General features: G+C 45.5%; 1 protein-coding gene across 7 annotated transcripts in view; it reads right to left on the bottom strand.

The window, feature by feature from the left end:
* MGRN1 (mahogunin ring finger 1) overlaps positions 1-20241 on the bottom strand; it is a 77900-nt gene extending 57659 nt beyond the window's left edge. For 3 of the 7 annotated variants that reach the window (XM_049902996.1, XM_049902997.1, XM_049902999.1), the window contains exon 1: positions 19995-20239. In XM_049902996.1, the coding sequence (XP_049758953.1) occupies positions 19995-20082 (88 nt within the window). In that variant the 5' untranslated portion in view covers positions 20083-20239. Of the gene's footprint in view, positions 1-19994 lie in introns of all 7 variants that reach the window. The other 4 variants (XM_049902994.1, XM_049902995.1, XM_049903000.1 and 1 more) reach the window with 2 other exon arrangements.
* Between the last annotated feature and the right edge of the window lie 5220 nt (positions 20242-25461).

Genomic DNA, 25461 nt, shown 5'->3' with positions numbered 1-25461 from the left:
GGGAGATGAGAGGGTGGAGGGGGTTAGAAGCTGGTGAAATGGACACAAAAAGAGAGTGGAGGGAGAGAGCAGGTTGTCTCATTAGGGGGAGAGTAATTGGGAGTGTGTAGCAAGGTGTGTATGGGTTTTTGTGTGAGAGACTGACTTGATTTATAAGCTTTCACTTAAAGCACAATAAAAATTATAAAAAAAAAAATCAACTGGAAAGAAACAAAACACAAAAACTACAATGAGATATGTGTCAGAAGAGTTTTAAAAAAGTAAAATAAAAACAACCCCTGATGATACGTAGTGTTGGTGAAAAAAGAGAACAGCCAGAACTCTCACACGCTACTAGTGGGAATGCAAACGGGTATGACCACGCTGAAAAGCTGGTTGCAAAACGTACTAAAGCTGAGCGTTATGTACACCAAGGGCCCCAACAACCCCATGTCCAGGTATAATAACGTCCCCCAAGAAAATCAGACTTCCCATGCACCACAGAGACAACAACGTCCACAGTGGCATTACTCATAATAGCCCAAACTGGAAACCACCCAACTACGCTCACCCACGGTGGAAGGGATGGACACGGTGCAGTACAAACACACAAGAGAATGCCCCACAGCAGCAAGATGAAATGACTACTGCCATACGAACCTGTTGGCAACTCCGATGTGGATCTAAAGAACCAGACACTGTTCAAAAAACAACTCACTACTGGTAGAAGTCACGGGAGGGATCTCCCCACAGGAGGAGGAGGGAGGCAGCAACAGGGCAGGGCCATGAGCGGGGCCTCCAGAGCTGGTGATCTTTCATAAAGCTGTGTTTATGGCGTGAACATTTTTCATGTGTTGTTAGGTGTCGCTGACTCAATTCTGACTCATAGCTACCCTACAGGACAGAGCAGAACTGCCCCATAGGGTTTCCCTGGCTGTAATCTTTATGGGAGCAGATCGCCAGGTGTTTTCTCCCACAGAGTCGCTGGGTTTGAACAACCAACCTATGGGTTAGCAGCCAAGCACTTAACTGTTTTGCCACCAGGCTCATTAAACATGTGTTAGACTTCAATTTAAAATATAAATGTATGTGTATGTATGTGTGTGTTTTAAAGCTCTGAACTGAATATAATATCTTCTTTTGATTCCCCAAAGGCAGTCTGGAGTCTGATCGCTCAGGAATATTATAATGAATGTCAGTTCCGGAAGGCAAGAGATGTGGTCAGAAGAAAACTTTATTATCAGACCAGTAGACAATGGGTGGACTCTGGGAGAGCCGCTAATGCCTGCACCCAGGACTGAGCCCCAGGGCACAAATCAAATTGCACCAGATGAAAGGAATGAGAGATGTGTTCTTTCTAATGTCAGCTCGTATCTTAGTTCAGCAACAGCGGTGGACAGATTCTGTCGCCCAAGCCAAATGTTTCAAGTTCAGAGTCACTCCACGAACTGCTCTCTTCTTCACCTAAACCAGTTGCCATTGAGTTGACTCTAACTCATGGCAACCCCATGTGTGTCAGAGTAGAACTGAGCTGCATAGGGTTTTTAATGGCTGAGTTTTCAAAGTAGATTGCCAGGCCTTTCTTCCGAGGTGCCCTTGGGTGGACTCACACCACCAACCTTTCAGTTAGCAGCCGAACGCATTAACCATTTGCACCACTCAGGGACTCCCATCTTCACCTAACTACATGATAAAGCAAATCAACTGAAGTCTTTCGATGGATCAAGTGGCCCCTCTCCCAAACTGTCCCTTATGGGGCCTGATCCTTCTCCCACCCCCTTTCTGGTGGGATGGTCGCCTCTCCCGGGGCACAGGGGGTGGATGGGCCTGGGTGTCCCCGAGCTCCAGGGAGCTAGGCAGATGGTGGGGGCAGATGGCAGAACTGAACAACTCAACGTTCTTTACTGATGCCCCAACTCAGGGCTGAAGGCATGGCATCTGTGGCCCTATGGCTGTCTTTCATTCTACAAATCAACACAGACATTCGACCATACACGGAAGCACACACTCGAAAAAACAAATGGAACATGATACCGTGCAAATGTCTGGCCCTGGCAGCATTTGGTTTGAGGGGGAGTGATCACCACTGCCAGGTCATCCAAGAAGTACCAGAAATTCTCCGGAAAACTGCCCAGCCCGGTGAAAAGCAAAAAGCGCTGCGGGGCTGGGGCTGGGGCTTGGTCCTGCCTGGCCCCCGCCCACCCTGTCGGTTTATGTGGACTCCGTCAGATTTGAAAGGGCCTGGGGAAACCAGAGGTTATCGCCTTGTGTTTAAGCAGGTGAACTGAGGCCCTGAGAGCAAGCCACTGGCTCAAGGCTACAACATAAATGATTGGCAGAGCTGGCACAGACTTGGGCCTGAGACCTGAATCCTGAGCTCCACCTACCCATGTCTCCTGAGGGCCTGGGGGTCAAAGAGCCCCTCACCATGGTTCAATCACCGTGGTCAGTTAGGAGGGTTTCTGGTCTTGTTTTTGTTTTTTTTTCTAATTTGCTCAACTATGAAATTCAAGCCACTAATCGTCAACTTTCATGGCCATCTTGGTGGAAGGGCATGTTGTCAACAAAGTAAAGCCCGTTCTAACTTGTGAGGAAGAAAACACAAGTCTCCTTTTATCCTGGGCAGTCCGGCCACCCCCGGCCTCGTAGCCATGGTCAGCAATGGGATGGCAGCAGCCACCTCCAGGCATGGGATCAAAGGCCCAATCCCCAACTGCCTGGACCTCCTCCCTCTGACTGTGAGGGACAGTTCACCTCCTGGTCTCCAATTTCCTAGGCCTGATGCCACTCCCAATGCAGGAGGCAGAGAAAAAACTCTGGGGTCTGGGGCACTCAGGGACAGGACAGCAATGATACAAAGGGTGCCTACAGCCCCAACTGTGCCCCAAGGCAGAAACATGACCCAAGGGGCACTTGGACCCCAGTGATGACCCAGAGCCTGGTCAAAGCCAGGAAGGAGTCTGAGCAGAGCTTCTGTTGCTTTATGGGTTTTATAAGATGGCCGCTGTCCAGCTCTCATTGTGAGGCCCCAGCGTCCCCAGCACATGCATCCTGTCGTACGCCTCACCCCCAATAACCTGAGATGTGAGTACTCTGATTACGCCCACTTCACAGATGAGGAAACTGAAGCACAGCGAGAGGAAGTAACTTCCAGAAGGACAGAGAAGTGACAGAGTCTTTGTCAAAACCAGGTGACCAGTTTTTACAGGGACTGTTTCCATAGCATCTTTGAGGCCTTGGGGCCCCCCAGGTAAACAGGGACTGGGAACCTCAACCCTCTGAGCCTGCTCTGAGGCCTCTGCTCAGCTTCACAGCCTGGCCTCCTAGTCCTCAAGACCCCAGATGAGAGAGAAGGGGAAATGGGAGCCCTCCTAGGGAGGAAGATGTTCACTTCCTGGGCAGCCTCCTGCCTTCAGCTACTTTGAGAGCCCCCAGGGGCACCTGGCTGCAGAGAAAGCCCCCAACCACAAGGCAGAGGGGCAAGGGAAACTCTGGCCACCTCTACAAATCTGGGGACCCAGGGGGTGCAGAAGTTTCTCTGGGCCAATCAAAACATGGCCTGTTCCAGAAACAACCTAAGTCCATCACTGGTCAACAGGATAAGCACAATGTGGTCCATCCATACAACGGAATATTACTGAGCCATCAAAAGGAATGTAGCATTCATTTATGCTACAATATGGATGAACCCTGAAAACAGGATCCTGAGTGAAATCAATGTGACACAAAAGTCCACATATTGTATGACTCCATCTCTGTAAAGTGTGCAGAACAGGCAGATTAGTGGGTGGCGGGGCTGGGGAAGGGGAGGATGGGGAGTGACAGTGAACGGACGCAGGGTTTCTTTTTGGGGCAACGAAAATGTTTTGGAGTTGGATCGTGATGATAGTCATATAACCTTGTGAATATACAAAACCCACTGAATTGTACACTTTAAAAAGCTGACTTTTTTGGTATGTGAATTATAGCTCAATAAAGCTGTTACTAAGGAGCCCTGGAAGGAGCCCTGGTGGCACAGTGGTTAAAGCGATTGACTGCTAACTGAAAAGTCAGCGGTTCGAAACCACCAGCAGCTCCATGTGAGAAAGACATGGGAGTCTGCTTCCATAGAGATTTACAGCCTCGGAAACCCGATGGGGTCGCTTTGAGTTGGAATCGACTCCACAGCCATGGGTGTGGTTTTGGGTTCATAAGGAGGCCTGGTGGTGCAATGGCTAAGCACTCGAGACTGCTAACTGAACTCACCCACCGGCTCCACGAGAGAAAACACCTGGCGATCTGCTCCCATAAAGACAGAAAACCCAATGGGGTAGTTCTACTCTGTCATATAGGGTCATTATGAGTCAGAAAACAACTCAACAGGCACCCAACAACAACAAAAAAGCTGTTGTTATTATTACTATTTTTTAATGATCTGCTCCCTTCTGTTCCCCTCCTCCTGAGCCGCAGAGGCCAGACCAACAAATGTCCAAAAACCAGAGCACCGGGCTGCTCTGGCTGTGAGGAGCATGATTTCAAAGGCCTAAAGAAAGGGTGTGTGACTCTTCCACGTGCGTGCCTGGTGGGATGCCAGTGCTGAAGAGATGGGCAGTTGTTATGAAAGTTCGACACACCCCATGTGCATGAGGCTAGGATGAGCAGTCTCAATACAGCTGCACTGACTCAACGGAGCCAGGTTATTTGCAACTCGACTTAAAGCAATGGTCCCGCAATGACTCCTGGAGAAAGTGAATGGTCCCTTGAGTCAGCACAACCTGTCAAATGCATGGACCAGAGCAACAGAAGTGGAGAGCATGAAAACAAATTTCACTCCATGGAGTCCAGCAACAAACATGCAGTTCCTGGCAAAAAAAACTTCCCTGATATTGCGAAAGATAAGAAGCTATCTATCCAAGATGCTCATCGAACCCCACATAAGATAGATGTTAAAAGAAAGTCACAAAGACATAATCAAACTTGCCAAAACCAAAGATAAAGAGAGAATTTTAAAAGCAGCCAGGGATAAAGGAAAAGTCACCTACAAAGGAGAGTCAGTAAGAATAAGCTTGGACTACTCAGCAGAAACCATGCAGGCAAGAAGGCAACGGGATGACTTATTTAAAAAATTGAAGGAAAAAAACTGCCAGCCAAGAATCACATATCCAGCAAACTGTCCCTCAAATATGTAGGTGAAATTAGGACATTTCCAGATAAACAGAAGTTTAGGGAATTCGTAAAAACCAAACCAAAACTACAAGAAATACTAAAGGGAGTTCTTTGGTTATCAAATCAGTAATATCAGGTATCAATCCAAGACTAGAACACCAGGCAGAGCAATCAGAAGTCAACCCAGGCAGGGAAATAAAAAAAAATGAATCAAGATTTAAAAAATGCTCAAGACAGGGTAATAGCAATGTTATTATGTAGAAGAAGACAACATTAAAAGAAGAGGGACTCAGAAATGTAGTCATAGATCTTGAATATGGAGAGGAAGGTAAGGCGATGCAAAGAAATAAAAGTTAGGTTTAAATTTAGAAAAACGGGGAAATAATAAGGTAACCACAAAGGAGACAAACTATCCTACACATCACAATAAAATACGAGAAAAAAAAAAAACTCAGCAGAAACAAAATCAACAACAAATATGAGGAAAGGACAATATATAATCTACTCAGCACAAAAAATTAACTGGGAAAAAGAAACTGTCAACAACGCACAAAAAAAGACATCAAAATGATAGCACTAAATTCATAAAAAAAAAAATCTGTATGCTGCCTACGGGAGACACACCTTAGACTTAGAGACACAAACTAAAACTCAAAGGATGGAAAAAAATATATCAAGCAAACAACAACCAAAAAAGAGCAGGAGTGGCAATATTAATTTCTGACAAAATAGACTTTAAAGTTAAATCCATCAGAAAGGATAAGGAAGGGCACTATATAATGATTAAACGGACAACATACCAAGAAGATATAACCATATTAAATATTTATGCACCCAATGACAGGGCTGCAAGATACATAAAACAAACTCTATCAGCATTGAAAAGTGAGATAGACAGCTCCACAATAATAGTAGGAGACTTCAACACACCACTTTCGGTGAAGGACAGCATCCAGAAAGAAGCGCAATAAAGACACGGAAGATCTAAATACAACAATCAACCAACTTCACCTCGTAGACATATACAGAACACTCCACCCAAAAGCAACCAACTATACTTTCTTTTCTAGTACACATGGAACATTCCCTAGAAGAGACCACATATTAGGTCAGAAAGCAAGCATTAGCAGAATCTAAAACATTGAAATATTACAAAGCATCTTCTCTGACCATAAGGCCATAAAAGTGGAAATGAATAACAGAAAAAGCAGGGAAAAGAAATCAAACACTTGGAAATTGAACAATACTCTGCTCAAAAAAGACTGGGTTATGGAAGACATTAAGGATGAAATAAAGAAATTCAGAGAATCCAATGAGAATGAAAACGCTTCCTATCAGAACCTTTGGGACACAGAGAAAGCAGTGCTCTGAGGTCAATTATGCACACATCCAAAAAGAAGAAAGGGCCAAAATCAAAGAATTATCCCTACAACTTGAACAAATAGAAAAAGAGCAACAAAAGAAACCCACAGGTACCAGAAGAAAACAAATAATAAAAATTAGAGCTGAACTAAATGAAATAGAAAACAGAAAAACAATTGAAAGAATTAACAAGACCAAAAGCTAGCTAGCTTTTTGAAAAAAAATCAACAAAATTGATAAATCACTGGCCAAACTGACAAAAGAAAAACAGGACAGGAAGCAAATAACCGGAGTAAGAAATGAGATGCGCGATATTACAACAGACCCAACTGAAATTAAAAGAATCGTATCAGATTACTATGAAAAATTGTACTCAAACAAACTTGAAAACCTGGAAGAAATGGATGAATTCCTAGAAACACACTACCTACCTAAACTAACACAAACAAAAGTAGAACAACTAAATAGACCCGTAACAGAAGAGATTGAAAAGGTAATTAAAAACTCCCAACAAAAAAAAAAGCCCTGGCCCAGAGGGCTTCACTGCAGAGTTCTACCAAATTTTCAAAGAGTTAATATCACTACTACTAAAGGTATTTCAGAGCATAGAAAAGGACGGAATACTACCAAACTCACTATATGAAGCCACCACATCCCTCATACCAAAACCAGGTAAAGACACCACAAAAAAAGAAAATTACAGACCTATATCCCTCATGAACTCAGACGCAAAAATCCTCAACAAAATTCTACCCAATAGAATTCAACAACATATCAAAAAAATAATTCACCATGACCAAGTGGCATTCATACCAGATATGTAGGGATGGTTCAACATTAGAGAAACAATGTAAGCCATCATATAAATAAAACAAAAGAAAAGAATCACATGATTTTATCAACTGATGCAGAAAAGGCATTTGACAAAGTTCAACACTCATTCCTGATAAAAACTCTCAGCAAAATAGGAATAGAAGGAAAATTCCTCGACATAACAACAGGCATTTATACAAAGCCAACAGCCAACATCATCCTAAATGGAGAGAGCCTGAAAGCATTCCCCTTGAGATGGGGAACCAGTCAAGGATGCCCTTCATCACCACCCTTATTCAACATTGTACTGGAGGTCCTAGCCAGAGCAATTAGGCTAGATAAAGAAATAAAGGACATCCAGATTGGCAAGGAAGAAGTAAAAATATCTCTATTTGCAGATGACATGATCTTATACACAGAAAACCTTAAGGAATCCTTCAGAAAACTACTGAAACTAATAGGAAAGTTCAGCAGAGTATTGAGATACAAGAGAAACATACGAAAATCAGTTGGATTCCTCTACACCAAAAAAAAGAACATCGAAGAGGAAATCACCAAATCAATACCATTTACAGTAGCCCCCAAGAAGATAAAATACTTAGGAATAAATCTTACCAGAGATGTAAAAGACTTATACAAAGAAAACTACAAAACACTTCTGCAGGAAACCAAGAGAGACCTACGTAAGTGGAAAAACATACCTTGCTCATGGATAGGAAGACTTAACATTATAAAAATATCTATTCTACTAAAAGCAATCTATACATTTAATGCAATTCCGATCCAAATCCCAGCGACATTCTTTAACGAGATGGAGAAACAAATCACCAACTTCATATGGAAGGGAAAGACGCCCCGGGTGAGTGAAGGACTACTGAAAAGGAAGACCAAAGTCTTACTCTACCTGATTTTAGAACCTGTTACGCCACCACAGTAGTCAAAACAGCCTGGTATAGGTACAACAACAGATACATAGACCAATGGAACAGAATTGAGAATCCAGACATAAATCCATCCACATATGAGCAGTTGATATTTGACAAAGGCCCCAAAACAGTTAAATGGGGAAAAGACAGTCTTTATAACAAATGGTGCTGGCATAACTGGATATCCATCTGCAAAAAAATGAAACAAGACCCAAACCTCACTCCATGTACAAAAACGAGCTCAAAATGGATCAAAGACCTAAATACAAAATCTAAAACGATAAAGATCATGGAAGAAAAAAGTGACAACATTAAGAGCCCTAATACATGGCATAAACAGTATACAAGACATTACTAACAAACTAGAAAAACTAGATAACTGGGAGCTCCTAAAAATCAAACACCTATGCTCATCCAAAGATTTCACCAAAAGAGTAAAAAGATTACCTACAGACTGGGAAAAAGTTTTCAGCTATGACATTTCCAATCAGCACTTGATCTGTAAAATCTACATGATACTGTAAAAACTCAACTAAAAAAAGACAAATAACCCAATTAAACAATGGGCAAAAGATATGAATAGACACTTCACTAAAGACATTCAGGTAGCTAACAGATACATGAGGAAATGTTCACAATCATTAGCCGTTAGAGAAATGCAGATCAAGACTACAATGAGATTTCATCTCACTCCAACAAGGCTGGCATTAATCCAAAAAATACAAAATAATAAATGTTGGAGAGGCTGCAGAGAGATTGGAACTCTTAGACACTGCTGGTGGGAATGTAAAATGGTACAACCACTTTGGAAATCTATCTGGCGTTATCTTAAACAGTTAGAAATAGAACTACCATACAACCCAGAAATCTCACTCCTCAGAATATACCCTAGAGAAATAAGAGCCTTCACACAAACAGATATATGCACACCCATGTTTATTGCAGCTCTGTTTACAATAGCAAAAAGGTGGAAGCAACCAAGGTGTCCATCAACGGATGAATGGGTAAATAAATTGTGGTATATTCACACAACGGAATACTACGCATCGATAAAGAACAATGACGAATCTGTGAAACATTTCATAACATGGAGGAACCTGGAAGGCATTATGCTGAGTGAAATTAGTCAGAGGCAAAAGGACAAATATTGTATAAGACCACTATTATAAGATCTTGAAAAATAGTATAAACTGAGAAGAACACATACTTTTGTGGTTATGAGGGGGGGAAGGAGGGAGGGAGGGAGGGCGGTAGAGGGTTTTTTACTGATTAATTAGTAGATAAGAACTACTTTAGGTGAAGGGAAGGACAACACTCAATACATGGAAGGTCAGCTCAACTGGACTGGACCAAAAGCAAAGAAGTTTCTGGGATAAAATGAATGCTTCAAAGGTCAGCGGAGCAAGGGCGGGGGTTTGGGGACCATGGTTTAAGGGGACTTCTAAGTCAATTGGCAAAATAATTCTATTATGAAAACATTCTGCATCCCACTTTGAAATGTGGCGTCTGGGGTCTTAAATGCTAACAAGCGGCCATCTAAGATGCAGCAATTGGTCTCAACCCACCTGGAGCAAAGGAGAATGAAGAACACCAAGGTCACACGACAACTAAGAGCCCAAGAGACAGAAAGGGCCACATGAACCAGAGACCTACATCATCCTGAGACCAGAAGAACTAGATGGTGCCCGGCCACAATCGACGACTGCCCTGAGAGGGAGCACAACAGAGAACCCCTGAGGGAGCAGGAGATCAGTGGGATGCAGACCTCAAATTCTCATAAAAAGACCATACTTAATGGTCTGACTGAGACTAGAGGAATCCCGGCGGCCATGGTCCCCAAACCTTCTGTTGGCACAGGACAGGAACCATCCCCGAAGACAACTCATCAGACATGAAAGGAACTGGACAGTGGGTAGGTGAGAGATGCTGATGAAGAGTGAGCTAATTATATCATGTGGTCACTTGAGACTGTTTTGGCATCTCCTGTCTGGAGCGGGGATGGGAGGATAGAGAGAGTTGGGAGCTGGCAAAATTGTCACGAAAGGAGAGACTGGAAGGGCTGACTCATTCGGGGGAGAGCAAGTGGGAGTACGGAGTAAGATGTATATAAACTTATATGTGACAGTCTGACTTAATTTGTAAACGTTCACTTGAAGCTCAATAAAAGTTAATAAAAATAAATAAATAAATGTTCGAGAGGATGTGGAGAGATTGGAACACTTATACACTGCTGGTGGAAATGTGAAATGGTACAACCACTTTGGTAATCGATTTGGCGCTTCCTTTATAAGCTAGAGATAGAACTACCATACGATCCAGCAATCCCACTCCTTGGAATATATCCTAGAGAAACGAGAGCCTTTACACGAACAGATATATGCACACCCATGTTGACTGCAGCACTGTTTACAATAGCAAAAACATGGAAGCAACCAATGTGCCCTTCAATGGGTGAATGGATAAATAAATTATGGTATATTCATACAATGGAATACTCCACATCAATAAAGAACAGTGAGGAATCTGTGAAACATTTCATAATATAGAGGAACCTGGAAGGGATTATGCTGAGTGAATTAATTCAGCTGCAGAAGCACAAATATTGTATAAAACTACTATTATAAGAACTTGAAAAATAAACTGAGAAGAAAACATTCTTTTGTGGTTACGAGAGGAGGGAGGGAGGGAGGGTGGCAGAAGTGTAGTCACTAACTAGATAGTACATAAGACCTACTTTAGGTGAAGGGAAAGACAACACACAGTACAGGGAAGGTCAGCACAATTGGACTAAACCAAAAGCAAAGAAGTTTCCTGAATAAACTGAACGCTTCGAAGGCCAGTGTACCAGGGGCAGGGGTCTGGGGACCATGGTTTCAGGGGACATCTAAGTCAACTGGCATAATAAAATCTATTAAACCATTCTGCATCCCACTTTGGAGAGTGGTGTCTACGGTCTTCAATGCTAGGAAGCAGCCATCTAAGACGCATCAGTTGGTCTCAACCCACCTGGATCAAAGGAGAATGAAGATCACCAAGAACACAAGGTAATTATGAGCCCAAGAGACAGAAAAGGCCACATGAACCACAGACTACATCATCCTGAGACCAGAAGAACTAGATAGTGCTCAGCTACAACCGACAACTGCCCTGACAGGGAACACAACAGAGAACCCCTGAGGGAACAGGAGAGCAGTGGGATGCAGACCCCAACTCCTCATAAGACCAGACTGAATGGTCTGACTGAGACTGGAAGGACCCCAGTGGTCATGGCCCCCAGACCTTCTGTTGGCCCAGGACAGGAACCATTCTTGAAGCCAACTCTTCAGACATGGATTGGACTGGACAATGGGTTGGAGAGGGATGCTAGTGAGGAGTGAGCTTCTTGGATCAGGTGGACACTGGAGACTATGTTGGCATCTCCTGCCTGGAGGGGAAATGAGAGGGTAGAGGGGGTTAGAAGCTGGCAAAATGGGCACGAAAAGAGATGTAGCAAGGTGTACGTAAGGTTTTGTCTGAGAGGCTGACTTGGTTTGTTAACTTTCACTTAAAACCAAAATCCCAGTGCTGTCGAGTTGATTCCGACTCATGGCGACCCTACAGGTGCCCCATAGAATTTCCAGGGAGCGCCTGGCGGATTCGAACTGTCGGCCCTTTGGTTAGCAGCCGTAGCACTTAACCACTAGGCCACCAGGGTTTCCCTTTACTTAAAACACAATTAAAAAAAAAAAAACTCTCAAGCTAGAGTAAACAAGACAGTATATGCTGGCATAACGGTAGACCAAGGTTTGTTATCCTCAACACTACTGACATTTTGGGCCAGAAAAGTTTTTTGTTGCCACCACCTGTCTGTCAGTGTCATACTGTGATGGCTTGCATGTTGCTGGGATGCTGAACACTATGATATCAGTACTTCAGATACCAGCTAGGTCACCCATTGAAAACAGGTTTCAAAGAAGCTTCTAGACTAAGAAAGACTAGGAACAAAGGCCTGGCAATCTACTTGTGAAAATCAGCCAATGAAAACCTTATTGATTGAAAGAGAATACTGTCTAACATAGTGCTGGAAGATGTGCCCCCTAGGTTAGAAGGCGCTCAAAACACAGTGGCCGTAACAGTGGACTCCAGCATACCAAAGACTGTGGAGATGGCACATGACCAGGCAACATTTTGTTCTTTTATACACAGGGTCGCCATGATTCAAAACCAACTTGATGGCAACTAATAATAATTCTTTGCTGGGGGGTGGGGTGGGGTGCTATCCTGCGGCCTCTACCCACTAGATGCCAGCACCACTTGCCTCCCAGCTGTGACAATCAAAAATGTCTCCAGACATTGCCAAATGTCCCCTGGGGGTGCAAAATCACCAAACAGACACTTGAGCAAGTTTGAAGAACCCCTTCAGACTTGCTCAAGTAGAGAACCATGGGGATAGTCATTTGGATTAACGGCATAGAAGACAGTCCAGAAATCAACGCTCACATTTATGGTCAACTGATTTTTGACAAAGGTGCAAAGGCAATTAATGGGAAAAGGGAAGTCTTTTCAACAAATGATACTGGAATAACTGAATATCCAGACGCAAAAGAATGAACTTAGATCTTTACCTCAAACCATACACACACACGCACACACACAAAGTAAAATGTATTGAAAACCTAAAGGTAATAGCTAAAACTATAAAACCTCTAGGAAAAAGCATAGGAGATAATCTTTGTGACGTTGTGCAAGGCAAAGATTTCTTAGCTACGACTTTAAAAGCATGATCCATAAAAGAAAAATGAACTGGACTTCACCAAAATTAAAAAGCATTGCTCTTACTTTTATCAGGTGGACACTTGTGACTATGTTGGCATCTCCTGTCTGGAGGGGAGATAGGAGGGTAGAAAGGGTTAGAAACTGGCAAAATCTTCATGAAAGGAGAGACTGGAAGGAGGGAGCAGGCTGACTCATTAGGAGGAGAGTAAGTGGAAGTATGGAGTAAGGTGTATATAAGCTTATATGTGACAGACTGACTTGATTTGTAAACTTTCACTTAAAGCACAATAAAAATTATTTAAAAAAAAAAAGTATTGCTCTTCAAAAGACACCATTAAGGAAGTAAAAAGACAAATCAGAGGCTGGGAGAAAATATTTGTAAATCACATAGCTGATAAAAGAATTGTATCCAGAATACATAAATTCTTACAATAATAAGAAGAAAATCCAATTTTTAAAAATTAAGCAAAAGACTTAAATAGATGTTGCGCAAAAAAAAAAAAAAAAAAAGAAAGATATACAATGACTAATGAACACATGAAAAAGATGCTCAAAATCATTAGGTAAATGCAAATCAAAACCACAGACAAATACCACTTCACACCCACTAACCAGATGCCATCTAGTCAACTCTAGACAACAATAACACATGTTGGCCAGGATGTGGAGAATTTGGAACCCTCATACACTGCTGGTGGAAAGTAAAATGGTGTAGTCACTGAAAACAGTCTGATGGTTCCTTCAAAAGTTAAACATGGTTACCATATAACCCAGCAATTACAAGCATAGGTTTATACCCAAGAGAAATGAAAACATAAAACCTCGTACACCAATGCTCATAACAACACTATTCACAAAAGCCAAAGAGCGGAAACAACTCAAATGTCCATCAATGAATGAACGGATGAACAAGATGTGGTCTATCCATACAAAGAAGTTTTGATACCTGCTACCACATGGATGAATGTCAAAACGTTATATTAAGTGAAAGAAGCCAGATGACAAAAGGCCACGTATTGTATGATTCCATTTATGTGAACTATCCAGAAAAGGCAAATTTTAAAGTCAGAAAGCAGATGAGTGATGGGGTGGGGGTGGGAACTAACACCAAACAGGCCCAAGGAAACGCTCTGGGATGATGGGAACGTCTAACGGCAGATTGTGGTGACAGCTGCGCAATTCTATAAATTTATTAAAAATCATCAAACCGCATTTACAATGGATGAATTTTATGGTAGGGAAGTTATACCTAAATAAAGCTGTTAAGGGTGAAAAAAATAAATGCAATAAAAACAAAGCAAATGTTCTTAAATTTGAGCTAGATGCTATTGCAGCTCAAGCTGAAAACTCCATTAGGAAAAAGAAATCGGGAAGTGTTAGGTGGTAACAACATGGATGAGCCTCAAGGGCACTGCGCTGAGTAAAATAAGTTAATCACAAAAGGACAAATACTGTGTGAGACCACTATGATAAATACTCATGAAAATGTTTTCACATAGAAAGAAACAATCTTTGATGGTTATGAGGGAAGGGAAGGGTGAGGGGGAAAAACACTAACTAGATAGTAGATGGAAACCCTGGTGGTGTAGTGGTTAAGAACTACGGCTGCTAACAAAAAGGTCGGCAGTTCGAATCTACCAGGCACTCATCAGAAACTCTATAGGGCAGTTCTACTCTTTCTAGAGCGTCCCTATAAGTCAACAGCAATGCATTTTTTTAGGTAGTAGGTTAGCGGTAACTTGGGTAAAGGGTAAGACAGTATACAATACCAGGGAACTCAAAACAACTTGACCAGGGCAAAGTCATAGAAGCTTCACGGACACACCCAAGTGCCCTGAGGGACCGTTCCACTGGGCTGAGGGCTGGAGGCCATGATCTCGGGGGATGTCTAGCTCAACTGGCTTAACAGAGTTTATAAAAAAAAAAGTTCTACATCCAACTGTGGTGAGTAGCGACTGGGGCCTATGAGCCGCCATCTAAGATACATCTACTGGTCTCATCCTATCTGGAACAAAGGAGAACAAAGAAAACCAAAGACAAAAGACAAAGATTAGTTCAAAGGACTAATGGGCCACTACTATCACAACCTCTACCACAATGAGTCCACGACAACTAGTTGCTGCCTGATGACTACCACCAACTGCTCTGGCAGGGATCACAACAGAGGATCCCAGATAAAGTGGGGAAAAAGTGTGGAACAAAATTCAAATTCACCAAAAAAAAAGACCAGGATTGCTGGTCTGACAGAGATTGAAAAAACCCCAAAAGTATGGCCCCTGGAAACCCTTTTAACTCAGTACTGAAGTCACTCCTGAGGTTCACCCTTCAACCAAAGATTAGACAGGTCTATAGAGCCAACAATAACACACATGAAGCCCAAAAGCAAAGACAAGAAGGCAGGGACAAGAAAACTGAACGAACAGAAACAGGGAACCTGGGTGGAAAGGGGAGAGCGCTGACACATCACAGGGTTGGCAACCAATGTCACAAAACAATTTATGTTTTAACTATTTAATGAGAAACTAATTTGCTATGGAAACTGTAACCTACATTACAAAAACAAGAAAAAAAAAAAAAAAAAAACCAGCACCTGATGACTGTCTTTGACATAATCAAAAAAAAAACTGGCAAGAGCTTTATGTTGAGTGAAATAAGTCAATCACAAAAGGACAAATATTGTATGAGACCACTATTATAAAAACTCAAGAAAAGGTTTACACACAGAAAAAAAAAAAAACTTCAATGGTTACGAGTGAAGGGAGGGTAGGAAGGGGAAATCACTAATTAGGGATAGTAGATAACTTAGGTGAAGGAAAAGACAACACACAACATAGGAGAAGGCAGCAAAACTTTACCAAGGCAAAGTCATAGAAGCTTCACAAACACATCCAAACACCTTGAGGGGTTGAGTTACTGGGGCTGAGGGCTGGGGACCATGGTCTCAGGGGACATCTAGGTCAACTGGCATAATATAGTTCATGCAGGAAATGTTCTACATCCTACTTTGGCGAGTAGCCTATGGGGCTTTAAAAGCTTAAGATACATCTATTGGTCCAACCCCATGCGAAGTAAAGGTGAATGAAGAAAACCAAAAACACAAGGGGAATATTAGTCTAAAGGACTAATGGACCACATGAACCACAACCTCCACCAGCCTGAGCCCAGAAGAGCTAGATGGTACCCTGCTACCACCACTCATCATTCTGACGGGGATTATAATAGAGAGTCATAGATAGAGCTGGAGAAAAACATAGAACAAGACTCAAATTCACAAAAAAGACCAGACTTACTGGTCTGACAGAGACTAGAGGAGCTCCTGAGACTGTGGCCCCCAGATACCCTGCTAACTCAGAACTGAAGCAAGCTACTCCTGAAATCCACCTTTCAGCCAAAGATTAGACAGGCCTATAAAACAAGAAAAAAAGAAACCCTGGTGGTGTAGTGGTTAAGTGCTACGGCTGCTAACCAAAGGGTTGGCAGTTCGCTCCTTGGAAACTCTATGGGGCAGTTCTACCATGAGTCGGAATCGACTCGATGGCACAGGGATAAAATAATAACGCATGGGAGGAACATGCTTCTTAGTTCAGTTAAGTATATGAGACCAAATGGGCAATACCTGTCCCAAAGCAAAGACAAGAAGGCAGGAAGGGACAGAAAAACTGGACACATGGACACGGAGAGCCCAGGGTGGAAAGGGAAAGGGGAACAATGCCAACGTATTGCAGGGATTGCAACCAATGTCACAATTTGTGTACACACTTTTGAATGAAAAACTAAAAAAAAAAAAATGCACTTTAATGTTTAGGTAGTACCTGGAAAAGATTTAACACATAATGTAATTCATGTGACAAAACTAGCTGTCATTGTGATTATGAAATCATGATTATTCAAAAAAAAAAAAACTGGCAGAGTCATGAAAAGGGAACGACAACATAAGTGACTTTATGTTCCAGGGCACCCCCTAAAAAATCATCTCAGACACCCCACAGTCCCCAGTCCACCCTTGAGGAAACACACTATACACTGACCGCTAATGTCCCTTTAAGGAGCCCTGGTGGCACTGTGGTTAAAGAGGTTGGTTGCAAAGAAAAAGCCTGGCAGTTTGATGCCACCAGTGGCTCCATGGGAGAAAGATGTGGTTGCCTGCTTTAAAGATTTACAGCCTTGCAAACCCTATGGGGCAGTTTTACTCTGTCCTATACAGTCACCATGAGTTTGGTTTTTGGATTTTGAAGGTCCCTTCTGCCTCTCACTGTCCCTCCCTGACCTTAAGGTGTTCTCCTGCAGGATCTGGGGAGAAAGAGGACTATATGACAGAGGACCAGGATCCTCAGGCCCTCAAGCAAGGATAGGGAGCAGAACAGATGAAGCATGATAGGCACAAGAGTCTGTAAGGTGGGCCGAAGGATGAGAAAGCAAACAGGGAAATAATATTCTCCGGATAAGACAGCCTTTGGACTGGACGGCCCAAAACAGAACTGCTACCACTGGCAGCATCACCAATGTGGCCAATGGGTTTCACCTCTGGTGCCAGCTCCAATCGGTTAGTAGTGGCTAGGTGGATTCTGAAATCAAGTCCAGGTTTGGTGGGAAAGAGTGTCATGATTGAATAACCATGTCTGTGATGGCCAGATCCAAAAGTGGTACTGTAAATGCCATGTATACGTTGTTCCTTCCAAGTTCCCAAGTGAAGGGACACTAACCTCACTCTGGTCCCAGGTGACAGGAGGTACCATATTAAGCCTATACCTTCTTGGTATATCTGCCATGCCGCTGCTAACTGCTATCAGGGTCAGAGCTGGTCACCTACCTTCCTTTGTAAGCAATTATAACAGCTCATGTTTGAGAAGCACTTATTACATGCCAGCCACCGCTCTGCGCACCGTTAAACTTATCACCCCGTTTTACAGATGGGGAAAACTGTAGCCTAGGGCGTTAACTTGCCCAAGGTCATTCAGCTGAAGACAGGCTAGGTGAACACTGGAGACAGAAGAGGGTGACATTAAAAACCACTCCATCAGGTCCAGGGATACTAGCCCACAGAGCCTCCAGGGGACACCACTAGCTTACAGCCACACACCAGGCCAGCTGCCCTGCCACTGGGCCTGGCACACAAGCAGGTGTGGAGACCTCCTGTGTGGTAGGCAATAGTGCATTTACCCAGCTCTGACTTCATCCCCTTCCCGCTGCCTCTTAACTGTGCTCGCCCCACATCTCTTAACCCCAGTAATTCCCCTTCTTTCACCTTCCAAAATCTGGGCAGAGCGGTTCTCAAACTTGAGCAGACATCAGACTCATCTAGGGGAATAGGTTTAAAACGCAGGTTCCTGGGCCTAAGCAAAGGACCCTGGGCGGCGCAAGTGTTTGTGATCAGCTGCTAACCCAAAGGTTGGCAGGTCGAATCCACCAGCAGTTCCACAGAAGAAAGGCCTGGCAATCTGCTTCCGTGAAGATTTTTTTAAAAAACCCATTGCTGTCAAGTTGATTTTGACTCATAGTGACCATACAGGACAAAGTACTGTAACCGCACCACAGGGTTTCCAAGGGAGCCTTGGTGGCGTAGCGGTTAAGAGCTCGGCTGCCAACCAAAAGGTTAGCAATTCAAATGCACCAGCCACTCCTTGGAAATCCTATGGGGCAGTTCTACTCTGCCCTGTAGGGTCTCTACGAGTCAGAGCCAACTCGATGGCACTTAACAACAACGAAACAATCTTTACAGAAGCAGACTGCCACATCTTTCTCCCGAGCAGCTGGTGTGTTCAAATCGCCAACCTTTCTGTTAGCAGCTGAACACTAAAATCCTACAGAACAGTTCTATTCTACACACATGGGCCTGCCATGAGTCAGGGCCAACTCTATGGCAATGAATGACAAGGCCCAGTGGGTCTGAGGCAGGGTATGAGAAATGCACATTTTACAAGTTTCCCCACCAGGTGGAAGCAGGTGGTACCGTACCACACTCAGAGGAACGCTGGTGCGCGCTGATGTCAACTGTGAGGCCCAGAACACCCCAACATCAGATCACACCCCACAGAAAGCAGGACCTGAGGCACCCAATTGGAACGTCTCCACCAGGTCCAAGTCCTTTCTCCTTTCCACCACGAACAACTAAGGGCGAGTAACCACAGCTATAAGTTCAATCAAGCCACGTTCATCAACAGAGGCAACAGAACAAGGCTCACCTGGAGCCTGGGAATCAGACACCTGGTCCCAGGTGAGCTGCTATCCAGCTGAGACCTTGGAGAAAGCACTCCCTCCCTCTTGGCGTCAGGTCCCTCAGCCATAAAGCAGAAACCAGAAAACTCGGGAAAGCCCCCTCCAGCCGTCGCCCTGTTCTCCGACTTAGCTGAAGGACCCCTCCTCTCTGTAAGAACGCAGAGCCCCATCCTCGCACCAATCACAACACCTTGGGCCCAGCTCCACTCTCCTCCCCGCCAACACCCACCCCGGGAGGTCGCAGGCGGGTTCGAATTCGGCTTCTGCCCACCTGAGATGGAAAGCGTCCAAACCCACTGGCCCAGCCCTTACACCCAGCCACCAAAGAGCAAAAGCCAAAGACGGTAGTGATGTCAGCCCTTCTGACAAGTGATACTTTATAAGCACATGCGAAATGTCAAGCACCGTTGGCTCCAGAACCCTCACCCCGGCCATGTGAGTCTGGAACAAGTAGCTCCCTCCTGTACAGCCGAGGGAGGTGAAGTGACTGACCCAAGGTCATCCGGCCAGGAAGTGGTAAAGCCGGTGTGACCTCGGGCCAGTCAGGCCAGGGCCCACGACCGGGCGGTTTAGGAGGCTGCCGGGCCCAAGCCCCCACGGGCTCCTGGGGGTCCGGGCCGAGGAGCTGCGCGGAGGCAGGCGCTTCTGGGCAGGAGCGCGGCAGGGAGGTCCCGGCTCCGGGCAGAGTTCCCTCATACCCTCGCACCCTCCACAGAAGGTCTCCGCGTCCTGCCGCCCGGGCCCGCGTTCCACCGCACCTCCTCCTCGCGCTCGGCCCCGGGGCCGGGCCGCGCTTACCGGACTTGGGGGGGTAGCGATAGGCCGAGTTCGCCTGGATGTCGATGTCCTCCACGCCCGCGATGCGGCGGCTCAGAATGGAGCCCATGGTGCGCGCGCGGCCGGGGCCGGAAGAGGGGCGGCGACGGCGGCAGTAGGTCTTCACGCGGACACGGCCCAGACCAGGCCGCACGGACGCTCGCCCACGGCCGCCGCAGTACCTCGGCCCCTGAGCCCCCACCCCCAGCTCGACCACGGCAGCCTCCGCCTCCCGGGCCCGGGGCACCTCGGGAAATGGAGTCCCGATGCCGCCGAGGGCGAGGGGCCGCGGCACGAGGGGCCCGCCTGCGGACTACAATTCCCAGAATGATCCCAGACCAGGCCTGAGAAGTTGTTGACAAGCTCTGCGGGACAAACCAAATGGGCCTAAATCTACAGGGGAGTTTACCATCAGCGCTCCGCAAATTGTCCTTTCCTTTACATTCCAAACGCAGCACTAACATCTTAACTCTTTAGTCTCGTCTTAATCTGTTCAGATATAGACCCTTCTAGGGACCCAAAGCCTTCCATTACTCCTCTGAAGTATCTCCCTGAGCCACCGTGGTTCTCCCCACTTCCCAGGGCCTATCTCCTGCCCCGCCAGCAGAGGGCACGCCTTTACCTGCCGCCCCTGGAGGTTGCTCTGGTAGAAAGTGAAGCGCCTGCTCTGGCCTTAGAGAGACCTCAAGGCATCTCTCCGATCCCACGTCTTGAACAATTACTTTGAAGACATAATTTTACAGCCCCCACAGAAGACAGTAGACCTCTGCTCATTTTACAGATAGGGAAACTGAGGCGAAAAGGAGGGAGGGCTACATGTCAGGTGCTGGAGGCAAGTTTGCGGGAATCAGGGTAAGGATATAAACGTCACAGTTTGCAAGGTACTTTTCTGGCTTTGACTCACACACAACTCTATACTCAGGCCACGCTGGGGTCTGTTTTTTACCTACTTTAGAGGTGTTGAACTGCGGTTTAGAGAGGAAAGTCACTTCCCAATGCACGGGGCTACTGGTACTCAAGCCAAGAAAGCAGCTAGGGAGGGCAGATGGTGAATTCACCGGAGTCCTTATTAAAATGAGCCATATACCTTTCCAGGGGTCTGAAGAATAAAAGCCTTGGGGAACTTGTGCAAATATGAGGGAGAGTCCAGGTCTCCAGGGAGCCTGAGTCAACTCCCTATCCACTACCAAGATCTCCATTTACTGAATGGCTTCGTGCTGAGGGCTTTGTATATATTCTCTCACTCAGTTCTCTGATGAAAGAGCCCTGGTGGTGCAACAGTTAAGTGCTGGCTACTAAGCAAAGGGATGGAGGCTCAAACCAAAGGTTTAGTTCTTCAGGACAAAGACCTGATGCTCTGCTCCCATAAAGATCACAGCCTAGAAAACCCTATGGGGGAGTTACACTCTGTCACATGGGGTAGCTACGAGTCTGAGTCAGTTGGACAGCACCTAACAACAGTTCTCTGATGTAGGTTCTATTTTCATTATCAGTTTACAGAAGAGGTGAAGCATCCCCCTTTAAGGTCCCATAGCAGGTAAGTGGCAGAGCTGGAATTTGAACCAATCCACTGCTCTTATTGCCACACTCTTCCTCCTCCCCACTGATAAGAATGCTCAGATGCTCCAGATTTCATGTCTCTTGCCCAGGTTAGGCCTGAAGACTCCCTTCCTGCCCCCTGCCATGTGAGCTTTCTTCCCTCTTTCTAGACTTCCTTCTGTTGAATCAGGTAACACACATGCACATACCAACACTGCATTCAATTTATCCACCTCCTTTAAATTTTTTTTTTTTACTGTTTAGGGGCGTGCTGAGAACCATGCTGCTCCCACACCTACCCCTGAAAAATAACACCAACAGGCTGTGTTGAATCTGCTGGATCCTGGGCCATGGCTGTCATCTTCACAGCTGGATGTTTGATTAATTAAACGTTCCATTTAATAGACCTTTGGCCTCAAAACCCCTGAAGCATTATCTTTTCTGTGATTATCCATGCACAGCTGGGAGCCAGGCCTCTTCTGTTTTAGTCCTAGCTCCACAGCCAACACCCTGGGTGATTCCTTTATTTATTCAATCAATATTTACCATGCAGCCACTATGTGACAGACGATGAGCCAGGAAGCTGTGTTCAGATGGGGGAGCAAGTCAGATACAGAGCTTGCGAGCTAGTGGTGAAACAGACACTAAAAAGGTTACTAAACCAAACCAAACCAAACACATTGCTATTAGGTCGATTCCAACTCATAGTGACCCTACAGGACAGAGTACAACTGCTCCATAGGGTTTCCAAGGCTACAAATCTTTACAGAAGCAGACTGCCACATCTTTCTCCCAGTTTGAGCTGACAACCTTTTGGTTAGCAGGTGAGTGCTTAACCATTGTGCCACCACGGCTCCTCTAAAAAGGTTGGAAAAAAACAAAAAAACAAACCCATTGCCATCAAGTCGATTCTGACTCATAGTGACCCTATAGGACAGAGTAGAACTGCCCCATAGAGTTTCCTAGGAGTGCCTGGCATATTCCAACTGCCGACCTTTTGGTTAGCAGTTGTAGCACTTAACCACTATGCCACAAGAGTTTCCCTAAAAAGGTTAATGAGTGTATAATTACAACATGGGTAAATTCTGTGGAGGAATGGATTGAAATAATCGGGAAGATCTATTGATTAGGGGAGTCAGGAAAGGCATCTCTGAAAAAGGAAACATTTAACACTTGAAATACAAGTAACCAAGCAAAGTGTAATGGAGGCCAGTCCAGTTCCAAGCAGCCGGAACAGCATGTGCAAAGGCCCTGAAGCAGGAAAGAGCTGAATGTGATCCAGAGGCTCAAAAGCCAGTGTGTTTAGAATAGAGTGAGGGCAGAAAGTACAGGAGCAGAAGTCTAGAGAGAGGCAGGGGCAGGACACCAGGCCCCTCATCAGCCAGTGCTGGGTCCTTTGAAACATAAGGCAGAGCCTGGAAACGGCTCAGGGCCTCCTGGCATTGTCTCTCAGGTCTAGACTTTCTCAAGCCTCCTGAGCAGGGAGGACCCTGGGGTATTCATTCTGGAGCTCCCAGAGCCTGGCATGAAGTGGGTATTTGATAAGCATCTTTGGAGTGCCTTGAAAGAAAGATGGGAGAGGCAAAGAGAAGGAGGCCAGGGGAGGCCAGGCCCCCAGTCCCTCAGGGACTGGCTGTTGGAACTTCCACAAAGCCCACAACCTCTCTGCCAGGCTGGAAACGCCTCTCCCTCCCCCATCCACTGGCCCCAGATGTAAGTCCCCTGCCAAGCCTGCTCAGAAATCCAAAGTCCACTCCAGCCAGGCTGCTCCTGGATGAAAACAAGCTTGTTTTTTCCTTCCCTGCTGCCCCTGGGATAACAAGCTGGTTGCGGGGGAGGGAAGGGGGCACCATCAGGGTGACCTTTGCCCTGCCAGTCTTGCCTTGCCTGCCTTGCCTTTGCGCCTTTGCCTTTGCCTGTGAGAGTTGATTGTGGGCTGGACAAGCCTGAGCATGTACCTGAGTGGTACCTGAATGAGGGTGGGGGAGGGGTGAAGGCACATCCTGCCTCACTGAGCAAGACAATTCCCTGGTGAGCCCTGCCAGGATGGCACCCACCCTCCCTTGCCAGAAACACATCCTACTGTACCCTGGGTGACCATTCTTCTCCACTGGCCTTGAACCCTGGGGAGAGGGTAAGGAGGTCTGGATTTCAGCCTTGGTTTCCTCATCTGTAAAATGGGGCCTTGGTTTCTCAGAGATATCCAGAAGGGGACAATTGGGTGCAATGAGCACCAAGCCCCATCCTAAGCACTTCACAGGCATAATACCCCACTGCGTCCTGGAAGAGCTAGGCACTCTGTTGTAGGGGAAAAAACCTCTCCAAGTTCAGTAGAGCAAAAAGACAGTTTTATTCGGCCTATATTCCAAAAGGACAAAAGTTGAGAAGCCAACAAAGCATGTTGCCAGAGCTATGTCTGCCTGAGTCCAGGGAAATATTACAGAGTAAGCAAGAATGGGAAAACAGACAAGCCTAGTACCACAGCCATTGCTGCCCAAGTCCAAGGAAATTACAGAAGAGACTAAAGTGAGAAAACGGACAAGCACACTGCCACAGCCATGTCTGACCAAATCCAAGGAAGGTTAGAGAGTCATCAGTATATGTTAACATTACAAACGGGCAAAACCATTGAAAGCTTCACCTTTTCACAGATGGGCTAGAAACTGTGATCTCTTACATTTTGAATTGTACAGGTTTCAGTAACGACAATCGGGAGGATCTTCATTGGGCCAACAAATTTCTATTCACTAAAATGTTAATAGGAAAAGATAAGAGTGGACAGTCTTTTGTGTTCTGGCTTATGTGAAAGTTTCCTAAAAGATATTTTCTAAGATTATTCTATCTGGGATGTGTCCTTGTGAGTCCTCGTGAATTCAGCCCCAGCTCAAGGACAGGGAATAATGATTCTAATATTATTTCCTAAATCAACTCTTACCTTGGCTTTGACAAATGAGGAAACTGAGGCTCATAGAGGAAGTAGTGTCCAACATCACAGTCAGTAGGTGGGGAAATTAAGACTGACACCCAGGACTGTCTGGTCCAGAATCCTGACCAACTTCCACTATATTGTTGCTGACACAACAGTAATGATAATGCTAATCATATTCAGAGGTGCCTTTTATTGTGCCTGCCCTGTGCTGAGTGCTTTGCCCACATTGATTCATGTGTATGACGCTTTGCAACAATGAGGAGCTATTCTCAATGAAAGCAAAAATATCTCACGTTGCCACCAGAGTTTGCAAGAAACTGTGGAGCCCGAGTGATCCCTAAAAAACCGAAAAAAGACCGAAATTGTTTTGTGGGGTCAGGCAGGGCTGAGGCTTCCGCACTGTCTCCTAGGCGCCAATCCCAGCGCTTCAGAAGCTGCTTAGCAGTCACGTTGCGCCCAGCTCCTTTCCTCCCCACCCTCTGCCGCCAGAGCATCACCCTTACATCAAGAGCTAGCTCACTTCTACTAGCCCCAAATGCCCAAACCTTTCAGGCCCTGTCCACCAGCGCCCAATTATCTCCTCTGCCAGCTAATGGAGAGCCTCTGGTAGCAATGAGGGGCCCCGGGAGGACTCCCCGGAGAGCACTACAGGTTGGGCCGCCCAATTCGGGACGGTTCCTCTATTAATTCCAATTCCCAGTCAAGGCTTAGCAGGGGGCCCGCATGGCATCAGATCCATCAAAACCCTTCAGTAGCTTTCAACCCACCCTCACGGCCTGTGCCTGCTCCCTTTGGGCATTTTCCATACCAGCAGTCGTACATTTGTTTTCGCGATTTTTAACAAACCACCCGCGGGCGGCGACCAAGCCCGGTTTTGCCCTCCGCTGTCCCCCACCCCTCCGGGCCAGCTCAGTGCCCCACAGAAAATAAAAACACAACAAATAGTTACACCATAAACAAAACCGGGGCCCACGGAGCGCA

This window comes from Elephas maximus, chromosome 12 (genome assembly GCF_024166365.1).
Source record: "Elephas maximus indicus isolate mEleMax1 chromosome 12, mEleMax1 primary haplotype, whole genome shotgun sequence".
Classification (NCBI taxonomy): Eukaryota; Metazoa; Chordata; class Mammalia; order Proboscidea; family Elephantidae; genus Elephas; species Elephas maximus.
This window is presented reverse-complemented; position numbering and strand designations above follow the sequence as displayed.